General features: G+C 33.6%; 2 protein-coding genes across 3 annotated transcripts in view; one reads left to right on the top strand and one right to left on the bottom strand.

The window, feature by feature from the left end:
• LOC126775286 (flotillin-2) overlaps positions 1-21,222 on the bottom strand; it is a 246,230-nt gene that overhangs the window by 224,746 nt on the left and 262 nt on the right. The gene's annotated exons all lie outside the window — the stretch shown is intronic.
• On the top strand, positions 13,758-20,537 carry LOC126775274 (glucose dehydrogenase [FAD, quinone]-like). The gene is made up of 5 exons (XM_050497089.1): positions 13,758-14,117; positions 15,016-15,243; positions 17,739-17,871; positions 18,384-18,503; positions 19,278-20,537. The coding sequence occupies exons 1-5, from the start codon at positions 13,820-13,822 to the stop codon at positions 20,515-20,517; spliced, it is 2,019 nt and encodes a 672-aa protein (XP_050353046.1). The 5' UTR covers positions 13,758-13,819; the 3' UTR covers positions 20,518-20,537.

Below are 21,222 nucleotides of genomic sequence, written 5' to 3'. Positions count from 1 at the left end.
TTTTTTCTCTTCTTGCGGGGTATTCGATCAGGCATAATTAGGCAGCTTTCTATGTTTTTATCTGTTTTTTTCTTCACGATTGACGTCCATTATCCCTTTGCTCGACGTTTTAATCAAACTGATATACTTGAGTTGTTGAGAGATGATGAGTTTGTGGATCACTTTTTCTTCATACCTTCATGTTACGTTACACATGTACTCTATTCTCGGAGAGTTATTGCAGTCCTGTTTGAAATGCATCTGTTTTTAAATGTGAACAATAACGAACTGTTGCGCAATTACTTAACCGATTTTGAAAATACTTCTAGCTATAGAAAGCCACATCATTTGTGAGTGTCATAGGCTATATATTAACCCGAAAAATGAAAATACTTTTTCGTGGTAGTGGGATTTACAAAGTAAGTCTGAGAAAAAGTAGCCGAACGGAAACGTTTCTTATGAACACTGCCTTAACTTTTTTTTTTATAGAATAGGAAGGTGGACGAGCATATGGGCCACCTGATGGTAAGTGGTCACCAAACGCCCTTAGACATTGGCATTGTAAGAAATGTCAACCATCGCTTATAGCCAATGCGCCACCAACCTTGGGAACTAAGATTTTATGTCCCTTGTGCCTGTAATTACACTGGCTCACTCACCCTTCAAACCGGAACACAACAATATCAAGTATTGCTGTGTTATTACAACTTAACTTAACTATATGATTGAGTTCCAGAAAAAAGTTTTAGAGCTTGATAATGTCAACAAAAAAGTCAGCGACAGCATGTCTAACATTTAAGTCACAAAAAGTAGTTTTTTATATTAAAAAATTTATTTAAATCGTTAGGTCATGTCTATTGGTCATATTAACAACAATTATGAAATCTTATCAAAATAAGTAAACTTATCGTCTCAAGTGTTTAAAACAAAAGACTTACCTTTTACAGCATATAATTTGGACCAATGATTAAAGAGATAATAGAATTTTTATTTTTATTGAGTGTCAATCTATTTAAAAATAAATCGCTTTATTACCAAGGAAATTTTATTTAGATAAAATTCATTGTTTACAGTTTGTTTTTTGACTGCGTAGTTTAAGAAATAATTTAAAATGTCAAATACGCGAGACAATTTTATTAATGTTCGGCCAATCGATCACAAGTAAAAATATTTACCGCCCCACGAAGTGAGCACGGGTCAGCTAGTTAAATTATATGAATTATTTAAATATATAGTTAAATGAAATGTATTGAATTTTTTTTATAAGCATGCCATAAAACAAAGTCTCCCGCCGTATCAGTATATATGTATGAACGCGATAAACTCAAAAACTATAGAAATGATTTTCATTCAGTTTCACCAAAGAACAGAGGGAGTTAATTTTTTTTACCGTTATTTTAATAATTTTCTAAGTGTTTATGTATAAAGATTGCTTAAGAATATAATACCAGTGGAATCAAGTTTAATGTATATGTTGCTTGACCACGTCCTTAACAAATACAGTGGTCTTACGATAGAAAGCCGCAGTTGTTGAAGACTTGGCTCACGTTTTAGACGTTTTTAAAGCTAATCAGTTATAACTAGTGGTAACTAAATGTTATCTACACTATGAAAAAGTTTATAAGTTTTTTTATTATTTCGTCAATTCTATGTATTGTTCTGAGTACAGATGAAGAAATAACAATCGAAGATTATAATGGTGATGTTATTGAGGATGGTAGTGCGGAAAAGAGTGGCCGGCTTTTATGGTCGAACGTTCAAAACCCAGTAGTCGATCAGTTTATGCAAGCTATGGGAAATTTTCACAGCTACACCAATAACGGAGACCCATTTAATTTTCTAAGAGATTCTTATCCTTTACCTAAAGGTAAGATTTAAGGTTTTTATATATTTAATTAATTAAATATCCGGAAATAATGTATATAAATAGATATCATTACATAAAAACCTATTCATAAATTAAAATAAATTATGAAAAACAAACGTAGATTATTGTATTCTACAGTATTATCTAGACATGATACATTTTTCATTATAATATAATCTAGGTAACAATTAGAAAAAATATAAAAATAATTCCGAAAAACTCAAAAGTAATTATTCTTATTAGGCAACTAGAATTATGTACAGAAAACTAATAAGATATTTATTTTTATGATACCGTTAAATGAGATTACACAAGATAAATGCTATATTAGCTAAGAATATAAGAAGTACAGATCTTTAAACTGTATTCTAGCAACCACGAGAAACATGATAATTTATAACCTTTATATTAAAATATACATCATATATCAAAACTAGTGGTGCCCGAGTTTCCGACCGCGCATAACTTAAAAAAATCACTAAGAGCAGACCTATAATATTTCAACATATACAACATTTTTAGTTTTATTTTCGTGGGTTTCGTTATTAGTATTTATTCGGTTTTTGCCGCACCCGGATCTAGATAGGGCAACATACAATTGAAATTATACATGAGAAAAACATCATTCACTCAAATCTATTCCGACATACTTGAATGTGTGCTTTATTTATCATGACTGCAAACGATACCTTCTTATAAATTATAACAAATGCTATGATCACAGTTCTATCACAAATATGTCAAATCAATCAAATGAAATCAAAGTATTTATATTCAAATAAGATTTTACAAGTATTTTTAAATCGTCAAACGTTGGCACTAATTTAAGTTCAGTTGAAAATGTTGATAACAAATCACGATTTGCTTCTTAATCAAAATAAAGAGAGAGAATGATATCCCCGCCTCGGTGTTCTTTCGAGCATATTTTTTGAAAGGCAGCGGCTTGACTGTTCCCCTTGTACCCCATTACTGACGATCGTGGGCTCGGTGACCACTATCAACAGGCGTTTGCTCGTCTGTCTCGAAAGATAATAAGAAAAAAAATACCGGTCATGGGAACATTAATCTCGATAGTTTTCGACATTCTTTTACTTATTTGCAATTTATACTTAACGACGACATACGCATGAGAGAGACAATACAATAAGGATTGATTCAAACAATTGAAATGTGTCATGAACCGGTAGAGATAATAACATCAAAATTGTAGGGCCATTTTGATGTTGGACATATTTCTTGGTTTTCGAGACGCTGACTAAGAGGTTGCACTAAATAAAATAAGCAAGGTTGACTGGCTGTTTGGGCAAAAACGCAAAAAAAGAAAAACATTAGATGCAATCATATATCTTGGAGATTTAGATATGTATATAGTGTATTTGAGGCGGAGTGAAATAAAACAAACAAAAAGCAAAACTTGAAACATGCGGATAATTTAAAAAGAATACATATCATTTTCGAAGAATTAAAATTTATGACGACAAAACTATTTAATTTATACTGGTGGTAGGGCTTTGTGCAAGCTCGTCTGGGTAGGTACCACCCACTCATCAGATATTCTACCGCAAAACAGCAATACTTGATATTGTTGTGTTCCGGTTTGAAGGGTGAGTGAGCCAGTGTAATTACAGGCACAAGGGACATAAAATCTTAGTTCCCAAGGTTGGTGGCGCATTGGCTATAAGCGATGGTTGACATTTCTTACAATGCCAATGTCTAAGGGCGTTTGGTGACCACTTACCATCAGGTGGCCCATATGCTCGTCCACCTTCCTATTCTATAAAAAAAAAAAAACCATAATTATATACAGACTGACATTTATCGCAAACCAGATCATAGCTATTTTTATAGTGCATTCCGTGCCGCAGTATACTACAAGTAAATTGTCTGTTTTATAATTTTGGTACCCACTTATTGATTCAGATCTAACAATATATGTACTTCACTACTATTCAATCCATTTCTACATAATATTCAAATTACTATAAATATAATTTGGTAACTACCCGTCCTGACTTTGTACGATTGAAACAAGTTTTTTTCAATCAAACTCGTTCAAATCTAAACCATCCAGAGATCAACTAAAATCTACTAAAAAAACTAAACAAAACGTCAAAATTGGTCCAACCTTTAAGGAGTTCAATGACACACGTACAGAATATTTTATATGTAAAGATAATACAATTAAAGTCCCTTATATATTACACATATTAATGTTCGAATAATTATGATTATAATTAGTGTATTTAAATAGCTTTAGACCCAATTTTATTGCGAATTGTTAGTTAAAATAATAAAAGACAGTAACAATAATCTATTTATATTAAACACACAAACTTTGCTGTCAATTTGAAAATGAAATTGATGAATTTCAATGAATTCATTATTTAAATATGTACCTACATGTAATTCTATCCTAATCGTAAGATACAAATATTACAAATTGGTTTTGGGCAATAAATTGTAATTTGGGTGCCGTCTCATGAGTTATGAGAGTGTTTCTTATGTTTGCACACTTGCATGAGCCTTATTATTTGTATTGAAAAACTGGTTAGTCGCTCTTGATAATGATCACAGTCACCGAAAGTTACGATGATCGTTAAAGATGATATTTTATTACCCCAGCATAAATCGGAGATTTAATTACATTATATTACAGCGAGCTATGGAACGCGCGATGCTTGGGGTTTCTTTGGCAGATAGAATCCGAAATACGGACTTTCGCCAGAGAACTAAAGACACTGACATCGCGCGTAGAATTTGCACGCTAAAGTGGAAGTGGGCTAGTCATGTCTCCAGGCACATCGATGACCGATGGAGCCGACACGTGTTAGATTGCAGACGACGCTTAGGCAAACGTAGTGTAGGGCGCCCTGAGGCAAGGTGGATCGACAATTTAAAAAGGGTTGCAGGTACGGGATAGATGCAGGCTGCCCAAGATCGGGATAGTTGGCGTTCTATGGAGGAGGCTTTCGTCCAGCAGTGGACGGCGATACGCTAAAAAAAATCGAATTTAGTTGGTTATTATAAATTGCATTGCAAAAAAAAATTTTAGGTCTAAAACATCCATACAATGAGTATGACTTCGTAATCATCGGCGCTGGATCAGCCGGCTGTGCATTAGCATCAAAATTAACAGAAAACCGAAATACAACTGTATTGCTCATTGAAGCTGGAAAGCCGGAAATGTTATTGACAGACGCACCGGCATTAGCGCCGTATTTTCAAGGAACAGATTATGTTTGGCATTACTATATGGAACCTCAGCCTGGAGTGTGTATGGGTACGTTTTTACTTTTTGTTTACTAATAACTTTGGGACAAAGACAACTTATTAACTATTTGTTTGAAAGATATTGGACTGAATATGAATTGACTAGTCTTTCTATAATTTGAAATTCGTCAATAAATATCCCAATTATTGAATCTACATTGATATACATTTATATACTAATAATGTCCTCTAGACCGATTTCGGCCACGGCGGCCAATCTCAAAAGAGATTAGCCAACTACGCAGGAGATATTATAGTGCACAAGTGTGTGCGCAAACACAGGTGCACTCTCTATTCCTTAACTCTCATAATCCGATGGGACGACAATCGGACACAACCGGAAAGAGGTCAGGCGTAGGACCAACTACTTTACGTGCTTTCCGAGGCACGGGAGTGTACACACTTACAACTTCCAAACTCCGGACTGCTAGTGAGAATTTTCTGACAGAAAAACCCAATAACTTTTTATTGGCCCGGCCTGGGAATTGAACCCAGGACCTCCGGGTCTGCGGCCTTATATCAAGCCACTAGACCAACGAGGCAGTCATATTTTATATACTATTGGTTCTATGCATAACAAATAGTTTTTGTTACATTTGTTATTGTTATAATAATAATAATTATTAATGGCCCATTTTAAAAATCTTTGGAAAAAAAACAATGGCAAGTTTTCGCTAATTATTTATTGATCGCTCCTAATGATTGTTCATAAATTTAGAATGAGGCATAATAAAAGATAGGAGAATAAAAATAAAAATTGTTATACTTCGCAAGATGCACACAACCTTGTATTTAATACTGGCATACAAATATATCATTTTCTATATATAATAAATAATTACGATAATTTGGTGCCAATGTGTTATTAAAATGGACTATACATAATTATGTACAGTCCATTTCAATGACAGGAGTAATGATAAATAAACAACTTTGACCTCGAATTGAAACGACATCATTGGTAAGATTATTTAATCTGTGGTATAAGGGATACAGATTCGTGAAAAATGTTGTATTTATTCTCGGCGAAGTAGTTATAAAATTTTTAAAAGTAAAATTAAACTGAACATGAGTAGTTCAGTGGAACAGTTTTGTTTTATAAATTAATAAATCAATCAAGAACTGTTTATAGGGCATAATACAGCAGGGCTTTCAAATTGCATAGAATATTTATGTAAACCTTAAGTTTGTCTATCTTTACTTTTATCTTTAGTGCCTCATTGGTCCGACTGGCATTGGCTAGATAAGGCCGCAAATTCCGAGATCCTAAGTTCAAACCCCAGATCGGGGCAATAAAAACTTATTGGGTTTTTATGACGGAGACTTTCAGTAGCACTTGGGAGTAGAAGTTGAAAGTGTGTACACTCTCATGCTTCGAAAATCACGTAAAGGCACGATTGTGTCGGATTGCAGTTCTATCGGATTATGAGAGTGAAGGCATAGAGTGCATCTGTTTTTGCGCACACACTTGTGCACCATAATATATTCGTGCAGTTGGCTAATCTTTCTTGAGATTAGCCGCCGTTGAAATTGGTTAGGAGGACATCATCATCATCATCTTTGTTCCTTCTGCCACTGTAATAAAGTAAAGTATATTTTACTGGTTGTAGGTATGATTAATCAGAAGTGTTTTTGGCCCCGTGGCAAAGCTATCGGCGGCACGAGTGTTATCAACTACATGATCTACACTCGCGGCAGGAAACAAGATTGGGATCGCATCGCTGCTGATGGAAACTATGGATGGTATTTGAATTTTATTTAAACGAATATTATTTCAAAACACAACACATTTCACTTAGTATATTTATATAGGCTTTATTGAAAATGTTATGAAGCAGATTACAAGTAATATTGTAAAAACGCAGCTTAATTGTCTGTTTTAAAAAACTTTACCTAGATTTTAACCACACACACTAACAAATAGAATTAAAAAAAAAAGTGTAGAGAAGAATGAACATCAGTAAATTTCTTTTACAACTAAATATTTGATAACTACTTATGCTATTGATATAAACCCTCCGTAACGTTGACTATATAATATATTTATATATTTTGAGGTATAGCTTATTGGGTAAACGTTACATAATCGAATAGGAAATGATCGGTTCTTGATACTAAAAAACCTTCTATATAAGATTTGTATGTACATATAAAAGAGTCTTCTCAAGACTTCTAAATGTACATGAAGTCTTTCACTCCGGATGATGTAAGGATTCTAACGACTTTTAACTAGTTCATTGTTTATTATGACCATCAATACAAGATATTTGGCGATTGTATTAATTTAGGTAGGTGAACGGAAACAACTGAACATCATAACAAAGATTGTTAGGTTACTATTACACTGTGTCCTATTCCAATTGAAGGAGTAAGGATAAACCAAACTTAGATTTACATATTCCATACGATTTGCTTTTCTTTAGAAAATAGGTAGGTAAACGGGCAAATGAGCCACCGCCATTAGACAGCCGCACTGTAAAAAATATTAACCAGCCATTATGTCGCTTAGCGCCACCAACCTTAAGAACTAAGATGTTATATCCCTTAAGCCTTACTCACCCTTCAAACCAAAACACAACATACTTAGTATTTTGGCAGTAGAAAATCTGAGGAGTGGGTTGTACCTACTCAGACGGGCAAAGCCCTACCACCAAGTAAAATATACTCAATACTAAAATAAACGCTTTGCTATACTATGCACCACAAAGAGATCATGAATAATATATCTTATATATATTACAACATTATTTTGATTAGCTACTTCAATTTTACTTCCAAAGTTCCAAAAACAACTTTGGCAACAATCGAAACGCTATTTTTTCAATCCATAATGAATACCACACATTGTTTAAAATTTGAAGCAATTTTATTATGTCAGTTCAATATCAAAGTTTGGAAAAAGCTACAGGTATCGACCCCTTTGTCATTTTTTATCCTACAACAATGGTTATTATGTTTCGAAAAGAAGATAATTGCCAGGCAAGCGAGCATTTTGAATTTTATAAACGGACATAAGTCGTCAATAAAAGGTGTTTGAAGTATAGATTAATTTACGAATATTTTGAAATAAGTATACATTATATTTTTATAATATAGTAATTTTAGTAGTAGTAATTTTATAGTAAAGCAATTCCGGCTTCGCACTGGTTATTTTATTTTTACAAACAATTTTTTTTTGTAACTTTCGCAATCGTAAGCAGAACAACTCACCAAAGTTTAATCACAATCGGATGAACGGTGTAGGACAGATAAAGGAAAAACATACAAAGAATCATTTTTATTTATTAAGAAGAAAAACAATGTGATTATATATCCTAAGGTTACTTCGCGCGATAAAGGTAGAAATCTCGAGACCGCTCAACTTATTGTATTCGGCCCTAATGTTAGGCTTGTTCTGACAGCGAATAGAGTTTATGGACTTAAAATAGAGCCAGCTTACCTATATTATATAAGAAATGATTAGAAGTTAATTAAGAATATTTATTTATGATGAGATTTGTTAACTATTTTTGTGTGACGTTTCAGGTCCTATGATGACGTACTAAAGTATTACATTCAGATGGAAAAATCTGATCTTAAAGGTTACGAGAAACAACCACATCGAGGTCGTCACGGCGATCTGCCAGTGGAATTTGTTCCAATACAGTAATTATATTCATTGGATTTCCCATTTAACCCTATTGTAGGTTAAACTAGACTTATATACATATATATAAGACTCTACATATCCGGTTGCGGATCATGAGGCCGGTAGTCGGATCAGACAAATTATTTATTGAACCACTTTTTTATAAGCTTTTCATTCAATTTTCGTTTATTTTACGTGTCGCTACGCTGAGTGATCAGTCAATATTTCGGAAAGATGTGGACACAAAAAGCGTTTTATAGACAAAGTGAACGTTTCCATTATAATGGCAAACTCTCGCCAGCACGTATCCGCGTGTCTATATTCTATATAGTTCGAAGAATAATAGCACTGATCTGGATACCTTTCATAGCAAACTTCGTTAACTTATCTTTTATTGTATTAATATTTTTTCAGGACGAAGTTGTCTGATGCATTTTTAAAAGCCGGTAGAATTCTTAATCATCCGACGGTGGATTATAATGCCCCAGAACAACTTGGGTTCGGAAGAGTACAAATAACATCGAGTAGAGGACATAGGTACAGTGCCGCCAAAGTATTCCTTCATCGTCACAAAAGCAGACCTAATCTTCATATTTTACAAGATACCATGGCAACAAAAGTATTAATAGATCCACAAACAAAAGACGCCTTTGGTGTCGAGTACGTGCGTCACAAACATATATACACAGTCTTGGCGCGAAAAGAAGTTATTATATCGGCAGGACCTATTGCTTCACCACAACTCTTAATGTTATCAGGTGTTGGACCAGCTAGTCATCTCAACTCTGTAGGAATACCTATAATTCAAAATCTTCCTGTTGGTCAGAAGCTTTTTGACCATATCTGCTTCCCTGGATTAATATTCACATTAAATGAAACAAAAATAAGCTTAATAGAACATAGAGATTTACATTTAAGCACTATAATACAATGGATGAAAAATGGCGATAATTTAATTGCATCGCCCGGTGCCGTAGAGAATATTGGTTATATAAAAACATCCGCCTCAGATGATCCAGATCCTTTAGTTCCAGATATAGAATTAATCGGTATTGGAGGATCAATTCTATCCGACGGAGGGCCCGGTGCAAGCAAAGCTGTTCGTAGAGGAATGAAAATTAAAGACAGCCTTATAGATGACACATATGGAACGATAGACGGAACAGATACATGGAGTGCTTTTCCACTTTTGTTACACCCTAAATCATTTGGGCACCTCGAGTTAAAGGACAACAACCCTTTTAGTCATCCTCGCATGTTTGGTAATTATCTAAGAGAACCGAGTGACGTAGCGAGTTTTGTTGCAGCCATTCGTCATATACAAGCATTAGCAGCAACTGCTCCTTTCCAACGTTTGGGTGCACAAATCCATCGAACCAAATACAAAACATGTAAAAACCATACATTCGATTCTGATGAATATTGGGAATGTGCTGTGCGCACTTTGACTGTCACACTACATCATCAAATAGCAACATGTCGAATGGGGCCTGATGGCGACCCAGAAGCTGTAACAGATCCAGAACTAAGAGTTCGCGGTGTGAATAATTTACGTGTGGTAGATAGCAGTGTTATTCCTCGTACTATATCTGCCCATACAAATGCCCCAGCTATTATGATAGGATTGAAGGCGGCAGACTTAATAAAATTGACATGGAACTTAAAGTAACTATTAAATATTAAATAAAATTAAAATTAATATTTTAAATATCTCAAACATTTATTATTATTATATTACCAGTGCAGTACCGCATTACGAATCCATCCATGCTTTCTGAGACACGAAAGTGTAAACACTACTAACTTTCAACATTTATTTTATCGGGCTAATTAAACAGCCCAGGATAAGGAAGTTTGCAACACCTCCGGCCCGCAAAAAACACAAAGCCATTGATTATGCGTTTAATTTATGTCCGGACGGATGATATTTGTATCTGAGTATGTTGCTTGTTCATTTGTGTACTATCCCTTACGACATGCTGGTGCTAGTCATTGTTGGTCAGGCGGATATCATTATTTAAACAACAAGTTTTAATATATATAAATAAATATATATATTTATTTTTATATATTAAAACTTGTTATATTTCTATCTATTATATCTTCCCGAGTAAAGAACTCTTCTCTTCTTTTTTAAATAAAATTTAACATTTTAACTGGTTATCAAACAAATATTATTAAAGATTACGTACAAAATATAAGTATTTACGTATGTGCAAAGGTTAAAAAATTTAAGTTTTGTGTAATTAATAAATTAACTACACAATTTCAAACTTTACTATCGCTAGAGTACTCGTCCTCCTTGGTGACGCTGTCGAGGCATAGACCTCAGCAAAATTATTAAAAAATAAAGTTTTAAAGAAAATAAAACTAAAATGGTATTATGTTACAATTTTAAGCATTAAATTTCTCATATTCTATCTTATTTTGGCTTTTTATTTTTCTAATTGCGTGTAGTGTTGTGTCAGAGTTTGGTGGCCTCTGCTTTAAAAAAATCACCGTAAAGCTATGTAAAGACGCTTTTACATAGAGCTAAAGCAAATATATTCATATTTTATTAAAAATACATTTATAAAGATAAAGTAACGACTCTGGCTTACACAAATAACTACTGTACAATCATATAGTCCAGTAGTATTAGAACAATATACTTAAGCATAAACTTATTAGGCTTAAGTGTTTTAAAATGTAACGACCAAAATTAATAATCCATCTAAAATCTCAAGATAGAGAAGATTGGAAATTATAATATATATATTACAATATTAAAATATGTCGAACCGTAGTTAACTTAAAACGATCGACCGTTTACGAATTAAACTTAAACTGATTGGAACATATAATAATAACAAATAAATAGATTTCATACTCCAAATGTATAAATAACATTAACTTTATTTTTATTTCTTCATAGTATAGGAAGGCGGACGAGCATATGGGCCACCCGATGGTAAGTGGTCACCAATGCCCACAGACATTAGCATTGTAAGAAATGTTAACCATCGCTTACATTACCAATGTGCCAACAACCTTGGGAACTAAGATGTTATGTCCCTTGTGCCTGTAATTACACTGGCTCACTCACCCTTCAAACCGGAACACAACAATTAAAGATCGCTATAAGCGATAAGACCGCCTTTGCGCACCATTTTTTATTTTCTTTTTCTTTGATTGTTTCCTACTTCTCTCATTTTATGTATATGTTGTGCAAAAAGTGGTAAATAAATAAACAATACCAAGTACTGCTGTTTCGCGGTAGAATATCTGATGAGTGGGTGGTACCTACCAGACGACCTTGCACAAAGCTGCTTGCAAACTTTAGCCATAAATTGAAAAATAATCTCTTTCAGTTCATATTTTTGCTATGGACGTTTTTGTTATGTTGAATTCTCATCCACATAAAACTTTTGCGTCGGCCATCTTCGGCACGGATAACCATGTCTAAAATTGATGCCACGTTTGCTTAAAGTCAATTTCTTTATATCTGGGTTTGGTTACAACAACTAACACCACACTATCACCACAAAATGTATGACATAAAAATATTTATAACAGATAAAACAACATAAATATACATACTATAATAATTTTCAACCGTTATTCAAGTTTCCTTTAATTTAATTTAATTTCATATTAATGTAACATTTCAAAATAGTTTAACACGGAAAATAAAATAAAAACCAAACTAATATAATAAGAAACAAAAGTTAAACTTTTGAAGTGTAATGTAATGTATAATAACTTGTTAATAATATTTTGTTGTAATGTATAATTACTTGATTTATTATATCCTGTTTTAAAAGTATAAGGTTATACATATTTGATAGACAGACTGGCCAGTGGGGCCACCAGGTGGTAAGTGTCATCACCACTCATAAACGTTGGCATTGTAAGAAATATTAACCATCCCTTACAGAAGAAGCTCATTAGTTACAGTATTTCCAATCAAAGCGCATAAATCTTGCACGAAATACAAGTAATACATAAGCCTTTTTTAGTAACTAGAATAACATTTCGCTAATACGCTTATAGATTAAAAAATATTTTATATATTAATGTAGTGGAAACTATTTTTACTTCCAAATCAAATTTTAATATGCTATGAATAATTAATATCTTGAATAACACAAAAACGCTTACATCAGGTTTCTTTTTTTAGTCTTCAATATTATAAGGGTACAGTAACAGTAACAGCCTGTTAATGTCCCACTGCTGGGCTAAGGCCTCCTCTCCCTTTTTGATTAGACCTTATTCCATCACACTGCGCCAATGTGGGTTGGTAGAATACACATGTGACATAATTTCAATGAAATTAGACACATGCAGGTTTCCTCACGATGTTTTCCTTCACCGTCAAGCACGAGATGAATTATAATCACAAATTAAGCACATGGAAATTCAGTGATGCTTGCCCGGGTTCGAACTCACGATCATCGGTTAAGATTCACGCGTTCTAACCACTAGTCCATCTCGGCTTATAAGAATAAATAAAGAAATTAGTATTGTCATTTCCTTTATCTATAAACAAACCGTTTGTTTTCATCACTGTTATTAATAAGTTTAACACCGCATTGCAACCAGATAAGGCATTGAACTTGAGCTTCAACTAAATATAATAACTGTAACTTTTACAACGTACGTTTTTCTGACAACGTTTTTTTGAAAAAAAATCGATAAAATTAGTGATACCATTTGTTTACGTTTACCATTCGAAACGAAAGCCAAGAATTTTTCGTATTTTGTACAATAAAAAATAACTTTTATCGAAACATCATACTAATTCGTAAAGTTTTTTATTAGTCAACAAACCACTAACTCAAGTACTTATATTTATACGTATGATAAACAAATGACTACTCGCATACCCACGTAAGTTTATGTTATAAGTTTGACGACCTTAAAACTAAAACAGTCACGCAAATAACACGGAACCCTAAAACATAAAAAATTAAAATAACCAGTTGTTGGCTTTTAAAAATCAGTGTTATCGCGAGTGTTATTTCAGCCACTGACGCGATTGGATCAAAGTGATAATTTGACGATAAAACAAAAAGTGTTTAATTAGACACATAAATATGAGAAGCATAATAATTGTGACCGGTGTTATATTGCTATTACCTAATGAGGAAATAGTAACGGCGTATCAAGAAGAATTTTATAATGAACGGACCGTTTCCTACGATTACGCCCAATCAATGCCATGTGAAGAATATTGTAATGAATATAAAAAAATTAAAAAGAGGGAGGACAAATTTTCAACGCCCATTAGAAGTAGAATCGTTGAAACTATGTTAAAATCTCCTATGTTCGCATTTAACAGATCCCAACCTAACATATTTTCGGCATTCAGGGATAATTATGAATTACCTTTAGGTAAGATTGTATATGTATATTGTTATTATTATAATACCTAAATAGTTTCATAAGCACGTTAAAATCATAACACATTAATTTTAAATGTGAATAAAACGTTAAAATAATTAAATTGAAATCATGTTTGATAATATGCTAATGATCATTATTTAAACTATTTATTTACCTATATAATACATGTATGGTGTGGCATAACATTATTATATATATATATATATATACTATATTAGGATTATAAAGCGAATTTATATGCACCGCCATTCCATCCATTCCATTTTGAAAATTTCTATTATTAAATAGCCCATTAAAGCATGTGCTTATTTATATATAATTATACTGTTGTTTGTACAGTGGTAAAAATTAAACATTGTTGAAAATTTTAAGTGAAATTTAAGCTCAGTGGCGTGCCATTGGAGAGGTCTATGTCCAACAGTGGACAACAAAGGGTCGATGATGTATGTATTAAATAAACCCAATAAAATTGTATATTAAATGCATTAAAATTGTGTATTTATGTATGAAAATTTTAAACAGAAATTAGTTTGCATGCTTCGTACATATTTTTCTACTCTTATTTTTTTTATTGCTAACATTAAAACTCGTCAATAGACAAAACCAAATAAAGCCGTTGACAATCAAAGCAAAAAACAGTATTGCCGTATAGCCACTGGGTCACAGAGACCCTGGCCCTTTGGGCCAGAATGAAATGACGCGACGGTCAAAACCGTCGAGGAGGAACAGCCCGGGTAAAGGGGGCAACCCCGAGGCTCGTACCCAGACTGGCCTAGGCCAGCCAGGATGTACCAACTCTCTCTTTGCCTTTGTCTATTTCTGTATATATAGTTAATTTATTTACATACAATGGTTATAATTCTAACTAATAACTTTTTGTTTACAGAATTTAAAGGACCTCTTAAAGAATACGATTTCATAGTAGTCGGTGCAGGATCAGCAGGAAGTGTTCTCGCCTCCCGGCTTAGTGCAGGACGGAAGGCTTCCGTTTTATTATTAGAAGCCGGACAGGGCGAAGCTATCCTAACGGGAGTACCGATTTTAGCTCCCTTGTTGCAACAAACAACGTACGTGTGGCCATACTTAATGGAACATCAACCAGGGGTGTGCATGGGTGAGTTGTATGAGTACTTTCTCTCCTTCCAGTCTCTAAATCCTTACTTTAATTTTATAAATGCGACAGTAATTTTGTTTATTTTTTTGTTTGTTTGTTACGCTTTCACGTTCAATTATTCTGAAATTTTTACTACACTTTTTCAAGGGTACAGAACCCAACACACGCTAGCGAAGCCATATACGGAAGCTTGTCATAATAACTATAAAAAAAAGCTAGAAAATTTCCTATTCCTATTGACCTTAACCATTGAGACATTAGTCTTTGTGACGGTCTTAATTAATGCGAACGAAGAGAATTACCAATTAATTTCTTATTACCGTTATTGTAAACAGTCTTATTTTTTTGTAAGCACTTGTCACGAATAGTTTACCTAACTACCTGTACCTACATACCTACCTATGTTATGAAGTACTTAATTATGAATATCTGTAAAAGTTATTCTCGTATGGCATACGTTCAAATTTTATATTATATATAAATATATTATATACAATGATTTCTACTAATTTCACCCAAAATATAATCGCTACATTTAATTAATAACTGATTTAGTTTATATTTAAATCGATTTATCATCATCGTCGTAATTCGCATGCCCTTATACTATTTATTTAGGGTCGTATGGTATTTCACTTAGTGGAAAACTGCACGTTTTGAGAGCATAAGCCCGACGTAACTACTTGAGACGTAACTCTTCGCTCTTCTATGCAGAAACCATACAAATTAAGCAGCAGTTTTTTTTGCATTAAAGAAAAGCCGTGGAGTACCGGCTTAGAATAGTACTCCCCCAATCTCATCCCGTGGGTGTCGTAAGAGGCGACTGAGGGACGGAGAAAAGGGGGGATGGGCAGCAGCGTCCCCCCCCCCCATAAACATCTTACCCCCCTACTGCGCTCGCCAACACGCCTGCCCAGCGCGGCGAGTATGGGCAAACCCTCCTTAATGGCAGATGCGCCCAAAAAAAGGCCCCCAGTTACCGGCAAGCCCGCTAGGCCCGACCAAGGTAGCGGACGCGGTATCGGCAGGGCAGGGGGGGTGCTAAGAATCACCGGTTCACGGCAGGCTACCGTATAAAACGACTGCACATGGCAACGTACAATGGACGCTCGATGAGGTTGGACCATCACCTCGCCGAATTAGAAGTAGAGTTAAGTCATATAAACTGGCATATACTGGGGTTATCTGAAATACGAGTTAATACGAGTCAATTTAATAAACTGACTTGTTTAATTTATAATAATAATATCAAGGCGAATAACAATGGCACTAAGTAAGGCGGCATTGGCACAGCTGCATCCAAATACAAGGGGTGCCGAGTCATTCACAATAGAGTACTTTACTTTATATGAGAAAAAATAAAAAAATATATTATTTAGGTAGCTTAGGCAAAAAACAGACGGAAAATTTTAGTTTTAAATCATAAAATAAATTTTAAAATTAAATTCATTTTTTTTATTTTTTTTTATTTGTTTGTGAACGTCATTAAATAGCATATCATGTTATAACTTTATACTGCTGTGTAAACTAAAAAACCTTAAACGATGAGCGTATATAGGCTTTGTACTTTTATTATTTTCGTAATCAAAGCTAAATGTATGTATTTACACAACCAACTGACGTCATGACCACAGAGCAATATGGCGTCCACTTCGTCCAGTGTTTTCGTCTAATTACATTTGTATGGTACACTTATTATTGGTACACTTGTCGATCGAATAAAAAAATGGTTTTTTAGTGGTTTATAAGCACTATAGAATCTACCTTATCAAATAATTATACGTTACATAATATATGACACCGATGTATTTAATGACAACATAATTTATTATAAAAAGCAAATTATATACTAATACATAAATAACATTATTTATATTTATTATATTCAGAATAGTTATGTATTTCTTTTAAAGCGGAAACATAAATAATATATGGAATTCATTTATGTACAATATATACAATTTAAATTTAACAAAAACATTTTAATTTTAATTAAGCGCTATAATTGATCCTTTCAATATTTTTTTGTTTGATATATTACAATTTAAATATTACAATAGTTTTAACAAAAAACCTTTATTTAAAATAAAAATATGAATCAAAATAAAAACATTTTTTATGCCGAATTGCCAGAGCAATTAAAACACATGTAGTGCCTAATAGCGAGCTGACGCGACTCGATTTTATCCATTAAACTGGTAAATAAAAAAATAAAAACAGGAATCGATACGGTGTTTCCATCAAAGATTCAAAAGTTTTCCATCGAAATTTTTTAATTCAAATTTAAAAACGATGACAAATTTCGGTCAGTAAAATCAAAACGTGTCCATCTGTTATTAGGCAAAAACTAAATGCGCCGAAAATGACCGAATTATTTCAATAATTAAGCGGTTTGCTATACGTTCTGGAAGAGGGAGTTATGATAACGAATTTTTTCAGACGTAGCAAACATAATTGTACCAAGAAGTTGTTAAAATTGATATGTTTAATTTCAGGTATGGAAAATGAAAGATGTTTCTGGCCAAGAGGGAAGGCAGTTGGCGGCACGAGTGTTGTCAATTACATGATTTACACAAGGGGTAACAAAAAGGACTGGGACAGAATTGCAGCTAAGGGAAATTACGGATGGTAAATAAAATGAAAATATGAAGCTATTAAATATACCTATATATATATATAATGATTTAATATATTTAAATGAAAACAATTTTTTTTTCCTTTTTTTATACAATCGGTAGGCGGACGAGCATAAGGAAATGTTATTCATCGCTTACATCGCCAATGCGTCACCAACCTTGAGAACTAAGATGTTATCTCCCTTGTGCCTGTAATTACACTGGTTCACTCACCCTTCAAACCGCATCACAACAGTACCAAATACTACTGTTTTGCGGTAGAATATTTGATGAGTGGGTGGTAATTATCCAGACGCGCTTGCACAAAGCCCTACCACCATCTCCAGCGAATGTCTGACGAATGAGTCTGACGAATCATTATCAGCGACTGAAATATAGGAGTTTTTAAAAACTTAATGGAGATCGCGGGTTTAAATAGGCCGAGTTTTTAAAAGCGTAATATTTACTACAATTACAATTTAAAATAAATACTTATACAATATAAACAGATATAATTTGTTACAGGTCATATGACGATGTAATTCCTTATTATATTAAATCAGAGCGAGCAAATCTTCGAGAATTTCAAGATTCGCCTTGGCACGGTAGAAATGGTGAATTGAGTGTAGAAGATGTTCCATTCAGGTATAAGTAACACTATACTATATATATATATAGAGCCGGTTGGCGTGGTTGGTGGATGCTTGCCTTTCACGTCGAAGGTCGTTGGTTCGTTTCCCACCCAGGACAGATATTTGTGTGCATGAACATGTCTGTTTATCTTGAGTCTGGGTGTAATTATTGATATAAGTTACAAAAGAAAAATAGTATATGTAGTATATCAGTTGTTTGGTTTCCATAGTACAACCTCTGTACAAGCTTAAATTGATATTATTATATTATTAGTATTAGTATGTATGTAAAAATACTTACAGTAATAGCCTGTTAATGTCCCACTGCTGGGCTAAGGCCTCCTCTCCATTTTGAGATGGTTTGGGGCTTATTCCACCATGCTGCTCCAATGCGGGTTTGTAATACACATGTGGCAGAATTTCAATGAAATTAGACACATGCAGGTTTCTTAACGATGTTTTCCTTCACCAACAAGCACGAGATAAATTATTAACAAAAAAAAAGCACATGAATATTCAGTGGTGTTCTCCCGGGGTTGAACCCACGATCATCGGTTAAGATTCACGCGTTCTAACCACTACGACATCTTAGCTGGTAAAAATACTTAACAATGTTTAATACCATTAAAGGCAAAAAGAGGCATTAAAATCGGTTCGTAAAAAAAAACCTTCGCGAACATACACAATACATTATATTACATAAGTATATATAGACGAATGGACAATCTCCTTCATTATTATAGTCACTTTGAAAATACGAAATATTACAGGTTCATGTTTTTTCTAGGTCAAAATTATCAAAAGCTTTTCTAGACTCTGCAAAGTTATTAGGACACAGACAGGTTGATTATAATAGTCCCGACAGTTTCGGTGTCAATCACATTCAAGCAACCATCAGTCGCGGTATAAGGATGAGTAGCGCCAGGGCGTTTTTACATAACAAAAAGAAAAGAAAAAACTTACATATTTTAACTAACAGCCAGGTTACTAAATTATTGATTGATTCACACAGTAAAACAGCTACAGGTGTTGAATTTGTAAGGAATGGACAGAGGTATAAAATACGTGCAAAAAAAGAAGTTATTCTTTCAGCTGGTCCTATTGAATCTCCACATTTACTTATGTTATCAGGAATCGGTCCTAGAGCACATTTAGAATCTATGGGCATTCCAGTGATACAAGACCTAAAAGTCGGGGAATCCCTGTACGATCACATAACATTTCCTTCAATTGTATTTACTTTAAATTCGACAAGGTTAACGTTAGTGGAGAAAAAAGTAGCCAACATCGAAAATATGGCACAGTATACTCAATTTGGAGACGGTCCTTTTTCATCCTTAGCTGGAGTTGAAACAATAGGATATATAAAAACTAACGTATCTGATGAAGAAGAGGAATTTCCTGATTTGGAACTAATCGAAGGATGTGCTTCACTTGCTTCAGATGAAGGTACTGCTTTAGCCAGGGGAATTCATATGGCAGACTGGCTATATAGAGATGTTTATAAACCGATAGAAGATATAGAAAGTTTCACAGTACTTTTTATGTTATTACATCCAAAATCGAAAGGATACTTGAAACTCAGATCAAAAAATCCCTTTGACTATCCCAAGCTTTATGGCAATTATTTGACTCATCCAAAAGATGTTGCAACAATGATAGCCGGTATACGATACGTTATACGGATGGTTAATTCGCCGCCATTTCAAAAGTATGGTGCCACTTTATATACCAAAAAATTTCCTAATTGTAAGCAGTTCGATTTCGGCACCGACAATTACTGGGAATGTGCTCTTAGAACCGTTACAATGACACTGCACCATCAGATCTCCACGTGTAAAATGGGTCCTGCGTCGGATCCCGAAGCTGTAGTAGATCCGGAATTACGTGTATACGGAATAAAAAAATTACGGGTAGCGGATAGCAGCATTATACCAAATACTATAGCGGCGCATACAAATGCACCAGCGATTATGATTGGCGAGAAATGTGCAGATATGATAAAAAATACATGGGGTTTAAATTAATTTTACAGTTAAAATAACAATAATGTGTTAAGATGACGTCATGCGTTTTATTTATCATAAGCCTATCATATATTTATAGCCGTCGTTAAACAATACATTTATTTGCTTCTTAATATTCATATCGCGATATGTAGTGACTGGTTTTGATCTAACGCTTCATATTATCTTAAAATGATATAGTACTGGTATTCATTAAATAATAAAATAAAAGAACCGATATATAGACTATACGGCTTATTTTTAGATATCGATTTTTTAAACACGTACAAAAAAAAATCAAAAGAACTGTTAAAATACTATTTATATTTATTTAAATTCTATACCACAGTGATCGTATCATCGTAAATACGTGACGATCTCATCTAAATAGTTGGCCGTTCATTCAATCGTCACTCTTTTAAAATAATATTTCCATATAAAAACAATCACGTAAATTTTTACAATATATATTATGAATATTTATAATCATGCTCCCGAAAATGAGTAAGATAAACGCCAACATGTAAGTACCATTAGTTAAGTTTGAAATCATAAATTAAACGATGGCCTTGTAATTCCATCTCATACAAGGGGAAATCATATTATGCAGAATATTAATGATGACACATCGCTTATCTTAATCGCTTTATCTCCTGAAAGTAGACATAATACGCTATTTTTTCATGCATTATTAGGTCTATTGTTGATTTTCTTATTTAAGATATA

This window comes from Nymphalis io, chromosome 18, assembly GCF_905147045.1.
Source record: "Nymphalis io chromosome 18, ilAglIoxx1.1, whole genome shotgun sequence".
NCBI lineage: Eukaryota > Metazoa > Arthropoda > Insecta > Lepidoptera > Nymphalidae > Nymphalis > Nymphalis io.
This window is presented reverse-complemented; position numbering and strand designations above follow the sequence as displayed.

Bases quoted from the DNA above. Each gene is read 5' to 3' on its own strand.
- LOC126775274 (XM_050497089.1), top strand. From the start codon at position 13,820: ATGAGAAGCATAATAATTGTGACCGGTGTTATATTGCTATTACCTAAT. The intron at 14,118-15,015 runs GTAAGATTGTAT...TTTTGTTTACAG, and splicing joins TAATTATGAATTACCTTTAG to AATTTAAAGGACCTCTTAAA. The intron at 17,872-18,383 runs GTAAATAAAATG...AATTTGTTACAG, and splicing joins GCTAAGGGAAATTACGGATG to GTCATATGACGATGTAATTC.